The 19,797-nt window shown below is 47.9% G+C and overlaps 1 protein-coding gene across 1 annotated transcript in view; it reads right to left on the reverse strand.

Annotated features, from left to right (window-relative positions):
• The window catches only part of PIGA (phosphatidylinositol glycan anchor biosynthesis class A), a 29,931-nt gene extending 10,833 nt beyond the window's left edge, over window positions 1–19,098 (reverse strand). The window contains 2 exon segments of the mRNA XM_082246836.1: window positions 6,129–6,261; window positions 18,348–19,098. Of these exon segments, the coding sequence (XP_082102962.1) occupies window positions 6,129–6,261; window positions 18,348–19,062 (848 nt within the window). The 5' untranslated portion in view covers window positions 19,063–19,098.
• Between the last annotated feature and the right edge of the window lie 699 nt (window positions 19,099–19,797).

Below are 19,797 nucleotides of genomic sequence, written 5' to 3' on the forward strand. Positions count from 1 at the left end.
ACGCTTTTTTGGGTCCAAGATGCAATGTGGTCAGGATAGGTGAGAGTCCACATCGATGAAGGTCCTCTATAATAGAGATATAAAATGGGACTTGTAGTGAGTAGTACATTATGGGTTCTGAGATGTGCAAGTTTGGGAGTAAGGTGCAGAGTAGAGGTAAGTAGTTAGACTTGGTCAGAAGATGTGTGATAATCTTCTCCAGGTCTATACTTACATTTGCTTGATGCGTGGTTCAATAAAGTATCGCAGCACGTTGTCTCCAGGTCCTCTCCTCCCTTGGTCCGGGAGAGACTGAGGACTCGGAGATGTTCCCCGGCCTTTTAAAGGCTGTCGCGCATGCGCAGTGGTGCGCTGCGTGACGCCAATGAGCAGCGTGCGTGGTCAGGTGGGGGATGCGCCTGCGCGATGCGGAAGCTGCATCCCTTGTGACCGTGCGGACGTGCCCAGACGGCCGCCGACACGGAGTAAAAGCCGAGATCCCCGATGGGGATGGTGGAAGGTCTGAGACTGACCGATCGGCTTTAGAATGCCCCGATCCAGAGAGGATTCGGGGCTTACCGTGCCGGGAGTTCCCGGAGTATGAGGGAAAAACAAAAAAGGAAAATGGATTGAACAGTCTTGTATTGAGGTGATACATTACTTAAAAAGTAATCACTTTGAAGTACAGTAGCATAATAAGAGCATTGTATAAGCAGTATAATTTAAGGCATGAATTATAACTTTATATAAAAGATGCAGCAATGTAATAATGGAATGAGAGACACAGTTGTGGGAGGGTCTGGATTGGGTTTGGGGGAAAAAAATCGGAGTCAGGCATATGCCAATTGTGTGGCAAGGTTTTAAAAGATTGGATGGTGAGTGGTGATCAAATTGGACAATTTGAACAATCCAAACGATTGGTAGAAGTATGTAATTGGTGGAGGGGAGGGTATCAATGATTTGTGATAATTTTTTTCGGGTAAGTAAGGGGGGAATGGTAGGGGAAAAAAAGGGGGGGGGGGGTAATTTATGGGATTTAGTCTTTTTTTCCGGATGAGAAGCCTGGGAGAAAAGGGCGGAAGCTTTGTGCTTTGTTTAATCCTGGTGGAATAGTGGCTTTGAGATATGTAATCCATCGCATTTCTAATTGCAGCAATGTTTTGTTCCAGTCACCACCGCGTAGGGGGATGTGAATCCTGTCCAGTGCCATAAAGTTGATCTTTGGTATTTTGTAGTTATGGTCGTCTCTCACGTGTCTACCTAGCAGTACATAGAAGTTGCAAAGAAGGGTAGGGCATTATTAACTTGCAGTTTCCAGAAGGAAATGAGAGGAGCGGACCGTTTTTTTCTAGCGTTCTAGTTTTCCTGGCATAGAATAATAGGAGGCCAATCGTAGTTCCCTCTGCTACCCTAGAGATTACTTCCTCTATAAGGCCTAACAGGCACACTATTGGGGAGGAAGCAATGCGGGTGTTAGCCCAAGAATCAATTACTGAGAGTACTTGCGTCCAATATGTAGCTATTGCATGAAAGGACCACAATTAGTGGATAAAGTCCCCTTGAGAATGTTTGCAGCGCCAACATGCCGAAGAGTGGATAGGTCCTATTTTGTGTAGTCTAAGGTGTAACGTGAGCTCTGTGGACAATCTTGAACTGAATGAGATGATAACATAAAAATACTAACATTTTGAATAGAAAGTCCCAATATATCCACGTAGTCCTCAGGATCCACCTTTGGAACATCAGTAGACCAGCGCTGCATAGTGGGTAGAGGTGGGTTTCTCTGAACATTCTTTGATTGTAATTCTTTCAAGCTCCGAGGACACCATTTGAGCCACCCCCAAGGATAATTTACTCTTGAAAGCATGGGAGAACTGCAGATGCAGAAAAGGTATGTTGGAGGAACATTGTGGTTAGAAACAAAGTAATCAAATGGGTGGATGGATGGATGGATAGATAGATAGATAGATAGATCTTTCACTAGCTTGATGTTAAATTTAGACAAGGCTACAGGCTCCAGAAACCTAAACAGATGAGGTAGCGCTGGTTTTTAAAGAAGGGAGAATTCGGGGAAACTGCAGATTGTGGATAACGCTCCCAGGGTACCTTCCAGGCCCTGAAAGTAGTGAGCATTGAGGGTGTTAAATCATAAGGAGCTCTAGAAAACCCCGGAAATGCAGACATTTAAGAGCCTCAACTGAACGCAGTACCATGGGCCTCCAGGACCGTAGATGAATTGGTCAAATCTGTATTCAGCCACCAGGCCACAGTGACCAGCTGGGTAGCAATGTAGTATTTGTGGCAATTGGGTAGCGCTAGGCCGCCTTGTGACATAGGGCGCATCAGTGTGGACAACATAATCGAGGAGGGCGTGGACCCCAAAGAAAAGAGAACATACCATGCCACTGTGTAAAAAAGGATTTGTGAATTCATTGCGGGGAATTACAAATCAAGTAATAAAATTTGGGAAGAACTTTCATTTTAATGAGATTACAATGTCCAAAAAGGGACAGGGGAAGGTTCTCCCATGCTTTCAGTTTAGTCTTAACATTTTGAACAGCAGGAGTCAGGTCCAGCAGAATGTAGTTCTGGAGCCCTGATTATCGTGTTTGCCATGAATATTCATGAACAGTCTACGCATGTTATGGTCTGTAGACCTATGGGCCATAAACCCAGTTTGATCGGGGTCAATGATGGAGGACAGGACGGGAATAATTCTAATCGTGAGAAGTTTGGTAAGGAACTTCAAATCATTTTTGAGGAGTGCAATAGGTCTGTATGGGGCGCAGGATTTTGGGTCTTTGGGGGGATTTGTAAAAAAGGATTACAAGCGCCTTAGACACAGAGGGAAGAAGGGCACCTTTTGCTAAACAATGCATGTAAAGGGAGGTGAGAAGAGGGGCCAGCAAATCGCCATGGGTTTTGTAAAACTCTGTGGGGAGGCCATCAGGGCCCAGGGATTTGCCCACAGGAAGGGACTGGATGATCAACAGGACCTCATCTGAGGTGATCGGACGTACCAATTTCAACCACTCCTCATCTGAAAGCCAGCCCAAAGCTACTGGGTCAAGGAGGGAGGCTAGAGATTGTGGGCTGAAAGTTGACGAAAGTATAGCATCATAGAGGCGCTGGTAAAGCCTTTGGAATTCACGTAAGATACCTGTGGGGGAGGATATGGCCTCGTCTGTGGAAGAGGTAATAAGAGGGGCGTCCTGCTGCGACATCATGGCTAACAATTTACCATTTTTTTCTCCTTGTTCGAAGAACTGCTGTTTAGCATTGTAAACTTCCAACCTAGTGACCTCTTCCAGATGTAATGCCCTCTTAGAGGCCTGCAGTAGGTCAAAGTTTGCTGCTGAAGCAAATCTATCAGATTGAAGCTGGACCTCAGACAGAAATTGTACCATAGAGGCCTGTTGATTCGTTTTAACTGCCCTAATGGCTGATATGTAAAAAGCCTTAAAGGCATCCCACATATCACTGTATTTAATACCAAGTTCAGGTACTCAATGCTAAGGCGGGACGTTTTAAAAAGTCCTTTGAACGCTGGAATTTTACAGCTATGTAAAGGACGTTTAAAACGTCCGTTGTGTCGCGTTTGCAGCCGCGTTTAGCGGCATTTAGCGAGCGTTTGCGCTCAGATCCATTTTTAGAGGTCAAAAAATCATTCCCCTTTAAACAGGAAAAATGCAAGCGCTAAAACGTGGGTGATCGCGTTCGGTCGCGTTTTGCGTTTGAAACACACGTTCTGAACATCCTGAACGCAAATAATTGCTTTCCAAAAAAATGACACTGAACTCAACTGCCTCTAAACGACTCAGTGTGCATGGACAGATAACATAGAGGTGGGTTCAGGGGCTTCTGAAAAAAACGTCCAACTGCTCCTAAACGTTCGTTTACAAGTAGCAGTGTACATGAGGCCTATTACTGATAAACAAGCCAACTGTACTTTACCTTTAAAAGAATACACTAGCAGGAAGCATTTTTGCACAATATATAGGCATTCTTTGCCTTTCAATAAAAGTAACATAACCAGTCCCTAGAAGCTATGTATAGGGTGTGTATACTTCTTCCGGCCACAAACTGAATGCTTTTTACATTAACATTCAAATGTAAGGTGGCATGTCCTCTTTAAAAATATGAAGCAGAGAAAGAACACATGAAACCATTCCAGGATCTCTCCATCTGTCAGAGCTCTGTGCTGGAAAGAAGCCAAAGAAGTCAGAAGGCTGCAGAAATCTGACAGCTTTATATGCAAAGTTTCCTCATTTTCTCAGGAATAATAATGAAGTGTGGGCTAAAGGCTGTAACACATCACTTTTAAATTTACTTCTATAGAAGAAAAAAGGGTTTATGGCTATAACACCATTAACACCGACCCATTTCCTGCTTTCATGATTTTCTCCTGGTGCATCCTCTCAGAGATTTCTAGAAACTGAAAGCCGTGTCTTTATTCCTCTATCATTCCGTATTGTTGGTTTACCGAAGACAAGCAGTACACTGCTCTCATTCTACCATTCACAATATGTATCCCCATCACCGACCTTCAGAGATTATGGGTCTTATTGCATATACTGCAGTGACCCGCATTGTTTCCTATGTGTGTGTGCCCCATTCACACAACGCCGGTGTGATGTGCAGAATAATGCAGATATGTCACCACGTTGCTGTAGGAATGTGCTATATGAATGGAGTGTACACTTTGTATACTTCTAATAAAGTTTAAGCGAAACAAAAAAGGAAGGTAAACAGTGTGTTCGATGTGCAGGAGGGGTCACAATTGACCTCTATATGCTGCTGCAAATACAAATTGCATTCCCACAATGATAAGTGCTGATTGAAAAAAGGTGTGTATTTGCACTGCTTAAAACAGATTAATCTATTTTAAGCAGTGCAAATACACACCTTTTTTCAATAATTTGCTTTTTACAAAGCAAACCACCACTCAGCACTGCTGTTAAAACTGTTTTAGTGTGCGGCTGGTATGAACGTAACCTAAAACATACACAGGGGCCCCTGGGCCTTCTGATGTGCCCAGTGGACACAGGCTGGATTAAAAGAAAACCCTCTATTACAGGCATCACCAAATAGCGGACAGCAGTGAGGATGCAGATAGAGTCACTGTCCAATCTGAAAAGCCTTTTCTTCCCCCAGCCATCACGCTGTCATCTTTACAGAACAGACAGCGGGAGGCAGGACAGTGGTGGGTGGAGGGCGGGAGCTGCCTGAGGTTACCAAGCAAGTAATTAGTTGCTTGGCATCTTGCAGCACCTTTCCTCCATTGAGACCTGCAGTGCCTCCCGCCCTCCGATCTGTCTGTGCAAGGTAGAATATTGAGGGGGGGCAAAGTACTGTGATACGGGGGGGAGGGGGGGGGAGAATAGTAATGCAGGGGACTGAGCACTGATGTGGTGGGCTGAGGACTGTAGTGGGGGGGCTGAGCACTGATGTGGTGGGCTGAGGACTGTAGTGGGGGGGCTGAGCACTGATGTGTTGGGCTGAGGACTGTAGTGGGGGGGCTGAGCACTGATGTGGTGGGCTGAGGACTGTAGTGGGGGGCTGAGGACTGTAGTGGGGGGCTGTGAACAGTAATGTAGGGGGGATGAGAATAGTAATGTGTGGGGGAGCAGAGGAGTGTAATGTGAGAAGTGGGGGGCAGAGAACAGTACTGTTAGGGGGGTTGATGTCAAGGAAGTGTGAGAACACTACTGTGAAAGGGGTGGAGGGGGAGGTTTTTATGTGAAAGGGGAGGGAGCTGATGTAAGAATGGGTTCAGATCAGTGCATGTGCATTTGGTGCACACGTCGTGGGAAGGTCAGCCCATTCATGTTAATGGGCTGCATTACCCAAGAAAAACTCAGAAAAGTGGGTTCCGACCCTTTCTTCAAAATTAGTCTGCACCAAGCCACATGGTGCGGCACCAACAGGCTGTTTGGCGCAAGCGAAAATGTGCTGAGAAATTCAGATCTCTGCTGGAAGAAAATTTTACTGACCAACCAGACCTTGGCGAATTTTAATTTATTACCCCCTGCTCTATTAAGATTTGGAGAGGATGCCCCCCTGGGATTTGTTCAGACCTGGTAAAGCATACAAATACTGTACTTAAATCTCCCTATTTCCAGAGGAATTCCACCACATTTTTGTTGTACCTGTCATGAAGCTGGTATCTTTCTCGTACCTCCTCTAAAATGATTCTCTTGGGTCCCTCACCTCCAATGAGAAAGTGCAGGTCTGGATATCTGAGGCACATCTCAGGGATTATACCCCCCAGCAAGTCTATTCCTGGAAAACAAAACACTAGGATTATAAAATCACGCTGGCTGGAAGTACAGTATTGGCAGAGTTATGCACTACAATCAATACTTATCAGAATTATTAGTTTATCTTTCTGATCAGGATACTGAAATTCAAATGGTTGCCATTGGTAAATTCACTTTACTAGTTAAAAAAATTTATATATTGGGTGTTTCCATGAGAACGACAAGCAGAAAGAAGCCATCCTCTGTAGAACTGAGACCGAACACTGTTTCTCATGGGAAAAAGATCCGCAATTTGCAGGCAGATTATCACAAAAAAAAAAAAAAATATACTAGTGCTGCTCCCACACAGATGGCAATGTTTACTTCCTTCTGAAAAGTAATCTGCAAAGGATTGCTCTTCAGAGGGCAGTGTAGAAGTGGTTAGCAGGTGTTCAGGAGGCAATTCTGCTGCCTTTTGATCGTCCACTTTTTTTCCTCCCAATCCCAAGGAGGATTTTGCAGTACAGAATTGAGGTTGCAGTGCGCTCCTATTGAACTCAATTGGAAAGTTTGACAAATGGTGTTGCATGCCAAACTCTGCAGCTGGAGTTAAAAAATCCACAGCCACTACATGTGTACGGCCCTGTCAGGCTGTAAGGTTAGCATTTGTGTGGGTGCCAGGGGCTGATAGAACTGTGGACCAGCCACCTGTTTTTACTGCCCCCTGGCTGCCAGTGTGAAAGAGCCCTAAAGATCCCCAATGTTAAACATGTTACTTTCGCCACTAGATAAGCCCAAGCTTTGCTCTAGACCAGTGATCCCCAAACCCCCGTGCCGCGGACAGGTACCGGTCCATGGATCAAATGGTACCGGTCCGCCCAAAGAACATGACATTTCCATTTTAGAAAAAAAATAATAAATTCAGAAAAGGGTGGACCCGAGGCGCAGTGCAGTGCGCCCTGAGCCCACCCATTTGTGTGACAATAGCGAATGAATATTCGCTATTGTCACACCGATCCTCCTCCTGGCCAATCAGGAAGCGGGTCCAAGAGACGTTCCCCGATTGTCCCATCTGGTCAATACCCCCCCTGCATCACCACTCCCAACTCAGTTTTGGTAGTATAGCAGTAGGTAATAAGAACCCCAAAAGAGGGGCGGGGGCGGCGACTGTCGGAGGACTCAGAGAAAGGAATTTTACAGGTAAGATTTTACAAAAATTCCGTTTTCTCTTACGTCCTCCGACAGTCGCCGCCTCCTCTAAGTCATCACTATTGGGATGTCCCAAAGCAGTATAGACATGAGGGGTGGGAGACGCAACCATAGAAAAGGCAACGCAGTACCCACATCAGAGAAAGGAATCTTACATGCAACGTAAGACCCAACTGGGCAACAGAAAAAAACAATGCTCAACAGGAGCAACAGCCCCGGAAAGCAAATGCCAACAGCCAGGGACCCAGAGACAAAATGCAAGGGTCCATCATGGCACAGCCGCACTGAGAACTTTGCGGCCAAAAGAAGCATCAGCTGATGCCAGAACGTCTACTTTGTAGAACTTGGAAAAAGTGTGCACTGACGACCAAGTCGCCGCCTTGCACACCTGGGCCACCGAGGCCCGATGCCAACAGGCCCAGGAAGTACTCAAAGACCTGGTAGAGTGCGCCTTAACAGGGAAGGGCGGAACCCGTTCCTTCAAGGCATAGGCCTGCTCAGCGGTCTGTCTGATCCACTTGGCAATAGTCGCTGCCGAAGCAGCCATGCCCTTCCGAGGTCCCTCAGGAAGGACAAAGAGAGATTCCGCCTTCCGAAAGGATTCCGTAGACTTCAGGTAAACCCTGATCGCCCTGACAACATCCAAGGAATGCAAAGCAATCTCCTTTGGATGTTTAGGCTTTGAAGGCAGGACAATTTCCTCATTAAGGTGGAATTCAGTGATCACCTTGGGAAGAAAGGACGGGGGTGTCCTCAACACCACCTTATCCTTGTGGATTATCAAGTAAGGGGAGCGGCAAGACAACGCCGCCAGCTCCGAAACTCTGCGAGCCAAAGTGATCTCCACAAGAAAAGCAACCTTTTTCGACAGCAGAGGCAACGATATCTCCCTGATATTTTCAAAAGGAGCACGCTGCAATGCGGACAGGACCAAGTTCAAGTCCCATGGAGGTAAAGGCTCCTTCCTAGGAGGAGCCAAATGTCGCACACCTTGAATGAATGTGCGCACCAAGGAATGAGACGCCACAGGGCGTTGGAAAAGAACCGCCAGTGCTGACACCAGGCCCTTTATAGTGGCCAGCACCAGGCGCTGATCCACTCCAGACTGGAGGAAAGCCAAGATTCTCGGCACCGAGTAAGAACGAGGGGAAAACCCCCTGGACTCACACCAGGTGAAGTAGGCTTTCCAGGTACGGTAATAGATCTTACCAGAGGAAGATTTCCTAGCCTTGATCAGGGTAGGGATAACCTCAGAGGATAGACCCTTGTCCTTCAAGACCTGGGTCTCAACAGCCAGGCCGCTAAAGCCAGCGACTGTAAAGCAGGATGGAGGATCGGACTCTGAGACAGGAGATCTTCCCGCAGAGGCAGACGCCAAGCAGGCGCCACTGCCAGGTGAACAACGTCGGCGTACCAAGACCGGCGAGGCCAGTCCGGCGCCACCAGAATCACCATGTGCGGTTCCGAGATCAATCTGCGAAGGAATCGGGATAGTAACTGAATCGGAGGAAAGGCGTACATCAGACGATACTGATGCCAAGGTGCCACCAACGCATCCGAGGCGTCCGCCAACGGGTCGCGCGTTCTTGCCACGAACCTTTCCACCTTTCGGTTTAGCCGGGATGCGAACAGATCCATGTCTGGGGATCCCCACTTCGCACACAGCATCTGAAAGACCTCCGGGTGTAGGGACCATTCCCCCTGGTCCAGGGTCTGGCGGCTCAGATAGTCTGCCTGCCAATTCTCCACACCCGGAATGTGAACTGCCGAAATCGCCGGGACATGAGTCTCGGCCCAAGACAGGATGTCGGTTACCTCCCGGGCCGCTCGAGCACTTCTGGTGCCCCCCTGGTGGTTGATGTAAGCCATGTATGGGGGAATGGAATAGGGAATGCCGCTCAGGTGTGTGTCCAAAAAGGTGCTGGCTGGATCCGCCGTCCAGGAAGATACAAGTAGAAATGTGAAGCCGCACTCAGATGATTGAAATCAAATAAAGTGTCTTTATTCTTCAAAAGTATCCAGGACAAACAGACAGTGTGAGGAACAGAATGTGTCCAAGGTAGACGCGTTTCACGGCTCGAATGGCCGCTTACTCATTACCACGGTGGTTGATGTAAGCCACCGCGGTAGCATTGTCCGTCTGTACGTGAACAGGCAGGCCCTGGAGACGGTCCGACCACTGGAAGAGAAAGAGTTTTATCGCTCGTAGTTCCATCACATTTAAATCGGGAGGGAGGATTCCTCCTCCGACCAAGTGCCCTGGGCAGACAGGGTGCCCAGGACTCCACCCCAGCCCGACAGGCTGGCATCCGTGGTAACCACTGTCCACACCAACGGGCGGAAGGACTTGCCTTCCGCCACCGACGGGGACTGGATCCACCACAGAAGATCCAATCTGGTCTGGCGACTCAAGGAGACATCCAGATCCAAGGACTGAGGAAGTCTCTCCCACCTGGCCAGGATCTCCGTCTGGAGAGCCCGCGTGTGGAACTGGGCAAAGGGAATCGCCTCGAAGCCCGACACCATCAACCCCAGGCCCCGCATGCAGGTCCTGAGTGACGAGGACGGATTGTCCCTGAGGGACCTGATCTCGTCCCGCAAAGTCCGGAGCTTGTCCTCCGGCAAGAACACCTTTGCCTGAGCAGTCCAGAACCATTCCCAGATAGGGAAGGCGAAGCGACGGAGACAACGCAACGTTTTGAACGTTGATGGTCCATCCGAACTCCTGGAGCGTCTGTACCGTGATGGACAGATCGCGCACAAGGTCCTGACTGGCACGCGATCTCAGAAGCAGATCGTCCAGGTACCCCAGGACCGCAATGCCCTGGGCCCGCAGCAGGCCCAGGACCGGCGCCAACACCTTGGTAAAGACCCTGGGTGCCGAAGCGAGACCGAACGGTAACGCCACAAACTGGTAGTGGTCCTCTGCGATAGCGAACCGAAGGAACCGCTGATGACCCTCGAAAATGGGGATGTGCAGTTACGCATCCTTCAGATCTATCGAAGCCAGGAATTCCCCTGGACTCAAGGAGGCCACAACCGAACGGAGGGACTCCATTCAAAACTTCCGAACCCGCACGAAGTGGTTCAGCGCTTTCAGGTCCAGAATAGGACGCACTTTGCCCTCCTTCCTGGGCACAGTGAACAGATTCGAATAAAACCCCCGAAACCTGTCCCGATGAGGCACCGGGACAATCACCCCCTGAGCAAGCATGTCCTGCACCGCTTAATGCAAGTCCTGCAGACGCCCCGGAAGCAGATGGAGATTGGAGGGAAAGAATCTGTCCGCCGGCCTGGAAAGGAATTCGATCTTGTAACCTGATCGAACGATTTCCTGGACCCACCTGTCCGAGATCCAGAGCAGCCAAGGTTGGAGGAAACCGCGCAAACGTCCCCCCACCCCAGAAATGGGTGAGGGCGCCCCTTCAGGCAGAGGCGGAAAGTCCCGCCGAACCGGCATTGCCGGTCTTCTGCTTATTCGCCCAAGGTTTCTTCTGGTTGCCCTGGGCCTTGAAGGGCTTGCCCTTGGATTGGTTCCGAAAGGCACGAAAGGACCCCTGATTTGATCGAGGCGCAGAACCCCGCTTGCCACGGAAAGACTTGTTCTTCGGGTTCTGGGGTAGCATAGTGCTCTTACCCCCCGTGACGCCTTTCACCAGGGTATCCAACGCCTCGCTAAAAAGGCGAGAGCCAGCATAGGGAAAATCAGCAACAGTTTTCCGCGAGGACTGGTCGGCCGACCAGCTCTTCAGCCATATCAGTCGCCGGTTAAGTACCGCGACACTCGAGAGGCGAGCAACCAAGGGGGCCTCATTTAGGGCTGCATCACACAGATACATGACTCCTTGATGGATGTCATCGGACACTAGGTTGCTTCTAAGCACCTTAATCCAATCAGCCACCGCCTGGGCCACCATAACGGACGCGAAAACGGGTTTGAGTAACGAACCCGCCACCGTATAGGAATGGCGGGCTAGAGACTCCAACCGCTGGTCCGTGGGATCCTGAAAAACCGGGGTATCCTCAGTAGGAACCAAGGTAGCCTTGTTCAGCACGGCCACAGTGTGCTCTACCTGTGGAGGCACACACCATCGCGATTCCGTAGCCGGCGCAAAAGGATAAAGCAATTTGAACCAACTAGGTACCAGGAATGGACGTTTTAACGTGCGCCACATTTCATTAACAGTGTAATGGAATTCCGCTGGGCAGGGAAAAACCTGCGCAGACTTGCGGGTCCTGTGCGTCCCAAAAGAGGACACAACGCCCGGAGGAAAGGGCTCGTCCTCCAAATGTAAGGTATCCTTAACCGAAATAATCAACTCATCCATGGTCGCCCGTTCTTCGGGTGACCCTGGGGAGGATGTATCAACACCCTCCACCTCAGCCTCCCCCTCAGACCCCGGGGGGTCTAAGGATGATCGGGACCCTGAAAAGGGCACGCTCGCAGCAGCAGCAGCAGCCATATCCCCATCTGAATCAGAAGAGAGAAACAGCCTGGGCCGTTTTCTCGCAGCCCATTCAGACATCAGCATTTCCATATTTGCCACTAAAGTCGCAACCACAGCAGCCAGATCAGGTCGCAGCGGGGCCACAGGAGAACTGGGGCCCCCCACTAAAGCTGGAGGAAACTTGCTTTCCTGAGAATCCATGGCTCAAGACAATGAAAAACCACAGTGCAAAAAAGTAGTGTACTGTCCCCTTAAATAGCGCTGCAGAGTGCGCAGCCCACCGCTACTGTCACAGCTATGAAGACCCCCAAAAGGAGAAAGAAACTGAGCCAGAAGCAGTATACAGAGGAAGACAGAGAGATAAACTGCAGAGCCCGCAGATCGTTGCTACCTGTGTCCTTGCTGCCTGAGAGGAAAAGGAAATGCTGCTGGAGGGGGCTGGCTATAAGCCAGACCCCAGGGAAAATGGCTGCCCCATAGGGATGCATAGGAGGCTACGCCAAGATGGCCGCCAACATGCGGCCGAACCGATCGTTCCACCGCCCACAAAATGGCGGCGGATGGCACCAAAATGAGCTGTATACTCGCCCCAGAGGGGCTATACACGTGTGCATAGTAAAAACATGGCGGACCGCACGATTTTGCCCCCGCAGCGGTCGCGCAACAACACACAAGTCTGTACCCCCAAACATGCACCTAAGGTGACACAGGGACAGGGACCCCCGGCAAACATCCAGATCTGCATACAGCGAACCCCGCAGGGAGTCACACAGGCACAGACATGGGGACACACAGCAACACAGACTGCCACCCCAGGCAGAGGCCCCACACTTACCTGTACCCGATGGCGTGGGGGAGCCTCTATGCACGGATAAACCTCTGTCCTCATCTGACAGGGAGTGCCGTGAGCCAGGGACATGACGCTGCAGTACCGCAGACAAGTCCTGTGAGGTAGCCACCTCACGGCTGCATCCCTGCAGCGAACAGGGATGGGTCGTTCTTAATGCCAGTGCGAACCATAGCTGAACGCTCGATGGCGGGCTGCGGGTCCATCTGACCCTCTGTGCCCTGGAGAACCAGGGCGGCCAGTCCGAATCCCAGCACCGCATGATCCATCTTCATCCGAAGAATAAACTAACATTAAAGCTGACAAAAAACAGCTAGTAAAGTGAGAGAAAAAAAAAAAACGGACATTTAAAAAGAAAATCAAATAAAAGATTTTAGGAAGGCTGAGACTGAAGCCCCAGCACAAGGTAGCCTGACTATTCCTGATGCTAGGCAAACTAAAACTGAGTTGGGAGTGGTGATGCAGGGGGGGTATTGACCGGATGGGACAGCCCCCGTGGGTGTGTATATGCTAATGCCTTTTGTCTTTTGACTAAGTCTATATGCCTAGCTATTCCTACGGATAGGTGGACAATACCCAATAGTGATGACTTAGAGGAGGTGGCGACTGTCGGAGGACGTAAGAGAAAAAATGTTTTAAAATTCGCTCCAGTAGAGAAGTGGTAAGGCAAGTCAGGGCCATGGCACAGTTTCTGCACTGCAAGTCTGAATATCTTCTGACTTTCAGGAACACTTTGTGAAACTCACAGCATTAGAAAAAAATATATATATTTTTATTGTAGAATGCAATAATTTGCTATTACAGCCTGAAATATGAAACATTGTCATAGATAAGGTGAATGTTACAGTAGCCACCTTTTCGCACAGGAAAGCATGTTGGTAAATGTCAGTGAAAACGTTTTGACCTGCTAAATGTGCTTAAAGTGTTATTAAACCAACAGTAAAATCGATCTGTATATGCAGTAAAGCATGCTCGTTACACTCACTGTGGAACCTAAGGGGTTAATCCTCTGCATTGTGTAAAATGGCTGTTTGATCCTGTCTTCTCTGATCCTCCCCAATCCATCTGCTGATAGAACAGAGCAAGGGGACGGCTGCACATGCTCAGTTTGGGGTGTATTGCTAGAGAGGTGATTGTTCTTGGGAGGGAGCAGTTGATCAGAACAGGGCCAATCAGCACTGTCCAAACAGAGGGTCAGGGGGTTCTGCAGCCTCATAGGACAGTCAGAGTAGAATAGAAACTCCTCCTACAAGCTTTATCAGACACTGATAGAAGTCAGAAGACTGCTATATACCACTGAGGAAAAAAAAAAAAAAATTAGCAGTTTATATTTACTAAAATTATTGCATTTCCATGTTCTGTGTACTGTGGGCGATCAAATATAGTGAATGCAGGGTCCTGGGTTTAGTAACACTTTAAAGTAGAACTGCAAAATAGAAGCTCGCTTTCCTGTCATCCACCCATCCCCTAAATAATCCACAGTCCATGCAGTGCTACAGGACCCGTTTTAATAGGAACGACACAAGTCGCTCCGACTTAGAAAAAGGGCCCTGTACTACTTCGGGGCGACCTCGGAGCGACTTGCATAGACATTCATTATATGAAGTTTGTGCAAGTTGCGCCAAAGTCGTGGTGCACGCGACTTCACAGGTCACCCCCAAAGTTGGAGCGACCTAGTGTGAACCGGCACTTAAAAACCCAACAACTTGTCACCCCAATCCCAACCTCTAAGAAGTGACATCATATCCTCTCACTGCTTCTTCCTGGCAACTTGAAATCCCAGAGAATGCATCCCTGTAATTCGCTGGGGTATATTCTCTTGGGATTTAGAGTTCCCAGATTTCCCAGGAGACAGCAGCAAGGCAGTGACATCACCTGTGCCTCTTGGAAAGGTAAAGCACTTCTTATTGCTACTTTCGCTTGTCCGGCAAGGGTCCGGCAGGGAAACATTTCAATTTAAAGTGGAAGGTCACCCTAAAGGGGGGGGGGGGGGGGGGGAGTCCTTCTTCAAGCACCTGCTCACACTTCTGGTCAAGTCACTGCGGCAATCTACTAGAAGTTCTACTTCCCCCTCCCCCACCGACTGCCTCGCTCCACCCCTCGCCTGCAACCTTCTGGGATACATTACATTACAGGTCCCAGAAGATTGCAGGACCATTGCGAAGCAACAAGCAGTCGCAGCCGGCTGCCCACAGTAAGCATGCCGGGGACCCAAGGATTTTGTTTTCTGTCCATTCAGTCTCGAGATTTACACAGCCCCCCTGCCTCAACCTGGCAGATAACACTTTTCTGTTTTAGACAGTAAAGGGTATAGAGATGTCTTCTCTCCACCCCCCAGCCTTCTGTATGGACAGTGAAAGAGCAGCAGGAGACCGATGAGGTTGTCCCTACGTGTTCCTTGTCAACACATCTGCATGAAGCACTAATTGCTCCCAGTCCTCCCCCACCCCCTCCCAATCAGAGTGCTGCTTTACAGGGGAATGCAAGAGATCAGTTTTGAATCTGAAGTATAGGCAAAAGCCATTTTGGACATTTGCACAGTAAAAAAAGTTATCTCCAATGAAGTGTGCCCCATATCTGGCTTCTGTATTGTTTATTAAATCTTACTTGTAATGAATCAACCCGCAGTCTGCTGTTGGCACTGAAGGCCACTTGTAGAACAGAAATCACAGGGGGCTCGTCTGGCACCTTTTCCATTCAGAAAAAGCCTTGCATTCTTTCCACTGAAAAGAAGGTGATCTGCAATTGTAGGAGGGAGCTTGCAACATTCATCCTCCCCTCCTCCAATCACAGCAAGACTTGCGTTCTTTGAAAAGAATACAAGGCTTTTTCTGAATGGATGGAGTGCAGAGTGAGCGACCTCCTGAGATATCCGTCCTACAGCTGGAACCACAAAGCTCAGCACCAAATATTAGGCACTAACAGGAGACTGCAGACTAAATACGATTTAACAAACGCTGTAGCAGTCAGAGATGGGGCACAATTCTTTAGCGGTAACTTATTTTTACTGTGCATATTTATAAAAAATTGTTTTTAGCCATACTTCAGCCTAAAGTCAAATTTAGGGGAAAAAAATACAAAAAACTCAACAAGTTTTGGGCTCATTTACACAAACACTCAGCCTCACTGAGCGTGAGAGTTTACATTTCTCTGCTACCATTGAGCTGAGTGTAGGCAGCCCATTGGCTGTATGGATTCCCCCCACACAGTTTTACATATACACAGAGACAGGCGTACAGACCCAGGCGCCAAGCACATGCATCCAGGTCTGTAAGCTCTCCCATTTACATGCATAGGCTACCTGTGTGCACTCGGGCCTGTCATAGTGACTTCAGCCTGGGGTCACACAGAAGCAGTGCGGGAAACCACATGCGATTCGGACAGGAATCGCATTGCATTCCTTTTCAAATCACATGCGATTCTTTGCAGTGCAATTTGAGCCCTTTCATTTTGTATGGGCTCAAATCGCACTGCTAAAGTATCGGTATTTGGCATCGGAGAGTACATGACCGAAATATCGTTACGCATACTCCCCAGTAAAAAAAAAAAAAACAAAATCGGTGCAACCCTAAAACCATTCTAATGACTTCATTTATGAAAAAAAAGCTGCATTATTTGTGTCTTTTACATCTGGCTCAAGATCAGTTTTAGGGCCTCATACACTCTGGAAGTTTTTACAGCGGCTGTTTTTGGCGTCAGACGTTTTTTTCTGCAGCCAGTAAACTCCCCAGCATGTTATCCTATGTGTCCATGCACACATAGGCTGTTATCAGCAGTTTTTGGCAGGGGCGTTTTTTGGCTAGATAAAAACCCCCAAAACTAGTGGGTGTTAGGTGCCGTTTTTCAGCACCTAACGCTCTAACTGTGATAAAAGCTAAAAACCATTGAAAAAACGCGCCTATTCTGCGTCTATCAAGGGTTTTGTGCCATAGGCTTTTGTGGGAGTATAGTTTTGCTAAAAAAAAAGCTAAGAAACGCTACTACAAACAAGCTGAAAAACACCTTCTACAGCTACAGCTTTCTACTAACGTTTTGATAACGTCCAGTGTGCATGAGACCTTAACCACTTGCCGAACGCTCACATTGAGCGTACTGCGGCAAAGTGGTTCCTTATCGTCTACGTCGCTGGACTCCTCCCCTTGTGGGCGCCGCGCGCACCGCCGGAGGCTCGCTCCCGCTGTATTCAGTCACAGCGGGAGCCAGGCCAGGGGAGGAGCGGCGGTGATCACCGCCGGTCTTCCCCGATCGTCGGGGATTGAGTGAGGAAATCCGCCCGCTTGTGTAAACAAAGCGGACGGATCTCCTAAGTGACAGACAGTCACAGATTACAGGATTCAGCATAGCTGAACCTGCGATCTGTGCCTGTGTCACACAACCCCCTCCCCCCACACACGTCAGTAAGCACCAGGCATACATTAACCCCTTGACCACCAATAAAATTAACCCCTTCCCGGCCAGTGTCATTTTTACAGAAACAGTGCATATATATAGCACTGATTACTGTAGTAATGTCACTGGTACCCCCAAAAGTGTCAAAAATGTCAGTCAAGGTACGAGCTGACCGCCGCAATGTTGCAGTCCCGCAAAAAAAAAAAAAAAAAACGCAGATCGCCGCCAGTACTAGTTAAAAAAATGAAAAATGACATAAATTTCCCGTAGTTAGTAGCTGCGATAACTTTTGCGCAAACCAATCAAAATACGCTTATTGCGATTTTTTTTTTTTACCAAAAATATGTAGCAGAAAACAAATTGGCCTAAAATGTTTATTTTGATTTTCACATTTTTTTTTGGGCGAATTTCATATAAAAAAAAAATGTGAAAAATATTGTTATTTTTTCAAAATTGTCGCTCTTTTTTTGTTTATAGCGCAAAAAGTAAAAATTGCACTTTGATCGTAATTTGGGTACAGCATCGCACGACCGTGCAATTGTCCGTTAAAATAACGCAGTGCCGAATCGCAAAATATGGCCTGGTCAGGAATGGGGTAAAATCTTCCGGTCTTAAAGCAGTTAAAAATACGCTCATTGAGAATTTTTTTGTCAGACATGTAGCTAAATACATTTTGGCCTAAATATATGACAAAAATTGAATATATTGGATATTTTTTTAACTGTCAAAGTAGAAAAATATTGTTATTTTTTCAAAATTTTCGCTTTTTTTTTTTATTAATGTCGCAAAAAATGAAAAGCGCAGAGGTGATCAAATACCACCAAAAGGAAGCTATGTTTGTGGGGAAAAAAGGACGTAAATTTAGTTTGGTTACGGCGTTGCATGACCGCGCAATTGTCAGTTAAAGTCGCACAGTGTAAAGTTGCAAAAAGTGGCCTGGACGTAAAGCAGGAAAATCCTCCGGTCCTAAAGTGGTTAAAGTATGCTTGGAGAGGCATAGAAGTTTCAAAGTCTAGGTTTCACTTTAATCTACATGTTTGATTTCTATATAATGTCATGCAGCAAAATTCAGAAAACTTTTTGCCGCTTCTGAGCTGGACTGCAGCCTATGGTCACATGATTCCGTGTGGGGTCAGGTTGCATTGGGCTCAGAAAGAGGAAAGTGCTGGGCTTTTTACAGGCCCACATTCAGGGTGATAAATAAATGACCATCCCAGGAATAAAGAATTTCCTTACCTTTTCTGTACACAAGTCTGCTGACCACCACAATGGTAATCTTAGTAGTCCTGTTTTTCTGGGGATCTGGCGTGAAATCTGTGGGGTCCACAGCATTGGGAATGACAGAGACGATCTTGGGGTCCAAGGCGGCTCGGAGTACCGTGTTCTCTTTGCTGGTGTAAGAGACACAGATGATGTGATTTGTATCACACAGGGACACCGTCAGAAGCTTGTTGGTGAGCACGGAGCTGACATCAGCAAATCCAAACAGTGAATGGTCCGTGAAAACTGTATGGAGCCTCATTGTCTTAGCGTGGAACAGAGCATCATGGGCCATGGCAGAAAAAGAGCTGTGAGAATGAACAACGCTAACCCTTTCCCTTACGAAGATATACCTGAGGAGGGGTAGACTATGCAGCAGGGTGGTGGCCGTAGATTGGTTATACATAACCCTCAGAGGTAAGTAATAGACTTTCAGGCCATTGGTGAGGTAGCGGATTCCTTTCCGATCCTCATAGGCATGAGTGACAACGATGACTTTGTGTCCTCTCTCGATCAGACACTGCGATAGCTGATAAATGTGACTTTCTACGCCGCCCATGTTTGGGTAAAAGAAGTCCGAAACCATACATATCACGTGAGCCTTGCCAACCGGACACGGTGTACCTTCTGTAGTCTTAGAAAAGTCACTGTGAGAGAAAGATGTACGCCCCACTCCGCGAATGTGAACCATGACAGACTGGTGGGAGAGAACCGGTCCTCTTCTTGTAGATCTGGAAGACAGGACACAATCATAAATCCAAATGGGAAAACAAAAGCCAATATAGCTGTAAAATAAAGTCAGAATAGTAGAGTTCAGGATACAGTAACACAAACTATATTGAGGGCAATCTGTTGGGGCACGCGTAAGGCTACCATCTAATATTTGAGGCCGTCACTGCCCGAGCCCCCCCAAGACAGTGCTAGTTCCAGGGTGGATGTCGCCTTACATGATGGCCTAGGAATAGCACCACTTCTGGGAGTCGGGTAATGGCAATCTCCAGCATTGAAAGTTTGGGGCTCCCAGTACTGACCTTCTATTAATGTAGCCTCCATGCTTCAATCTGGAATGGTTTCCTGTAAAATTTCTGTTGCATGAAAAAATTACAATCATACAGGAAAACCTAAATTTCTGTTCCGAAACCATTATCATCACTATAAAACTATAGAAAGAATATGAGCCCACCCACTCCACATCAGAAACATGGTCACAGGTTCAAACCCTTCTCCAATCTAGTAAGGCTTCATGGGTGGTTTGGCTCAAACAGCTCAGGTACAGTATACAGTCCACTACCAGCAGCCTGTCAAACTTAATGACAGGTTGAAGTTCGCAGCTGGATGTTGTTCCAAGTGGCACACAAGTACAGGGCTGTATGTCCTGAATACAGAAAGTCTGTTTGGGACATAGGTCCATGTACACGTATGGCCC

The sequence above is a fragment of the Pelophylax lessonae genome, assembly GCF_965119305.1.
Source record: "Pelophylax lessonae genome assembly, chromosome: 2".
Classification (NCBI taxonomy): Eukaryota; Metazoa; Chordata; class Amphibia; order Anura; family Ranidae; genus Pelophylax; species Pelophylax lessonae.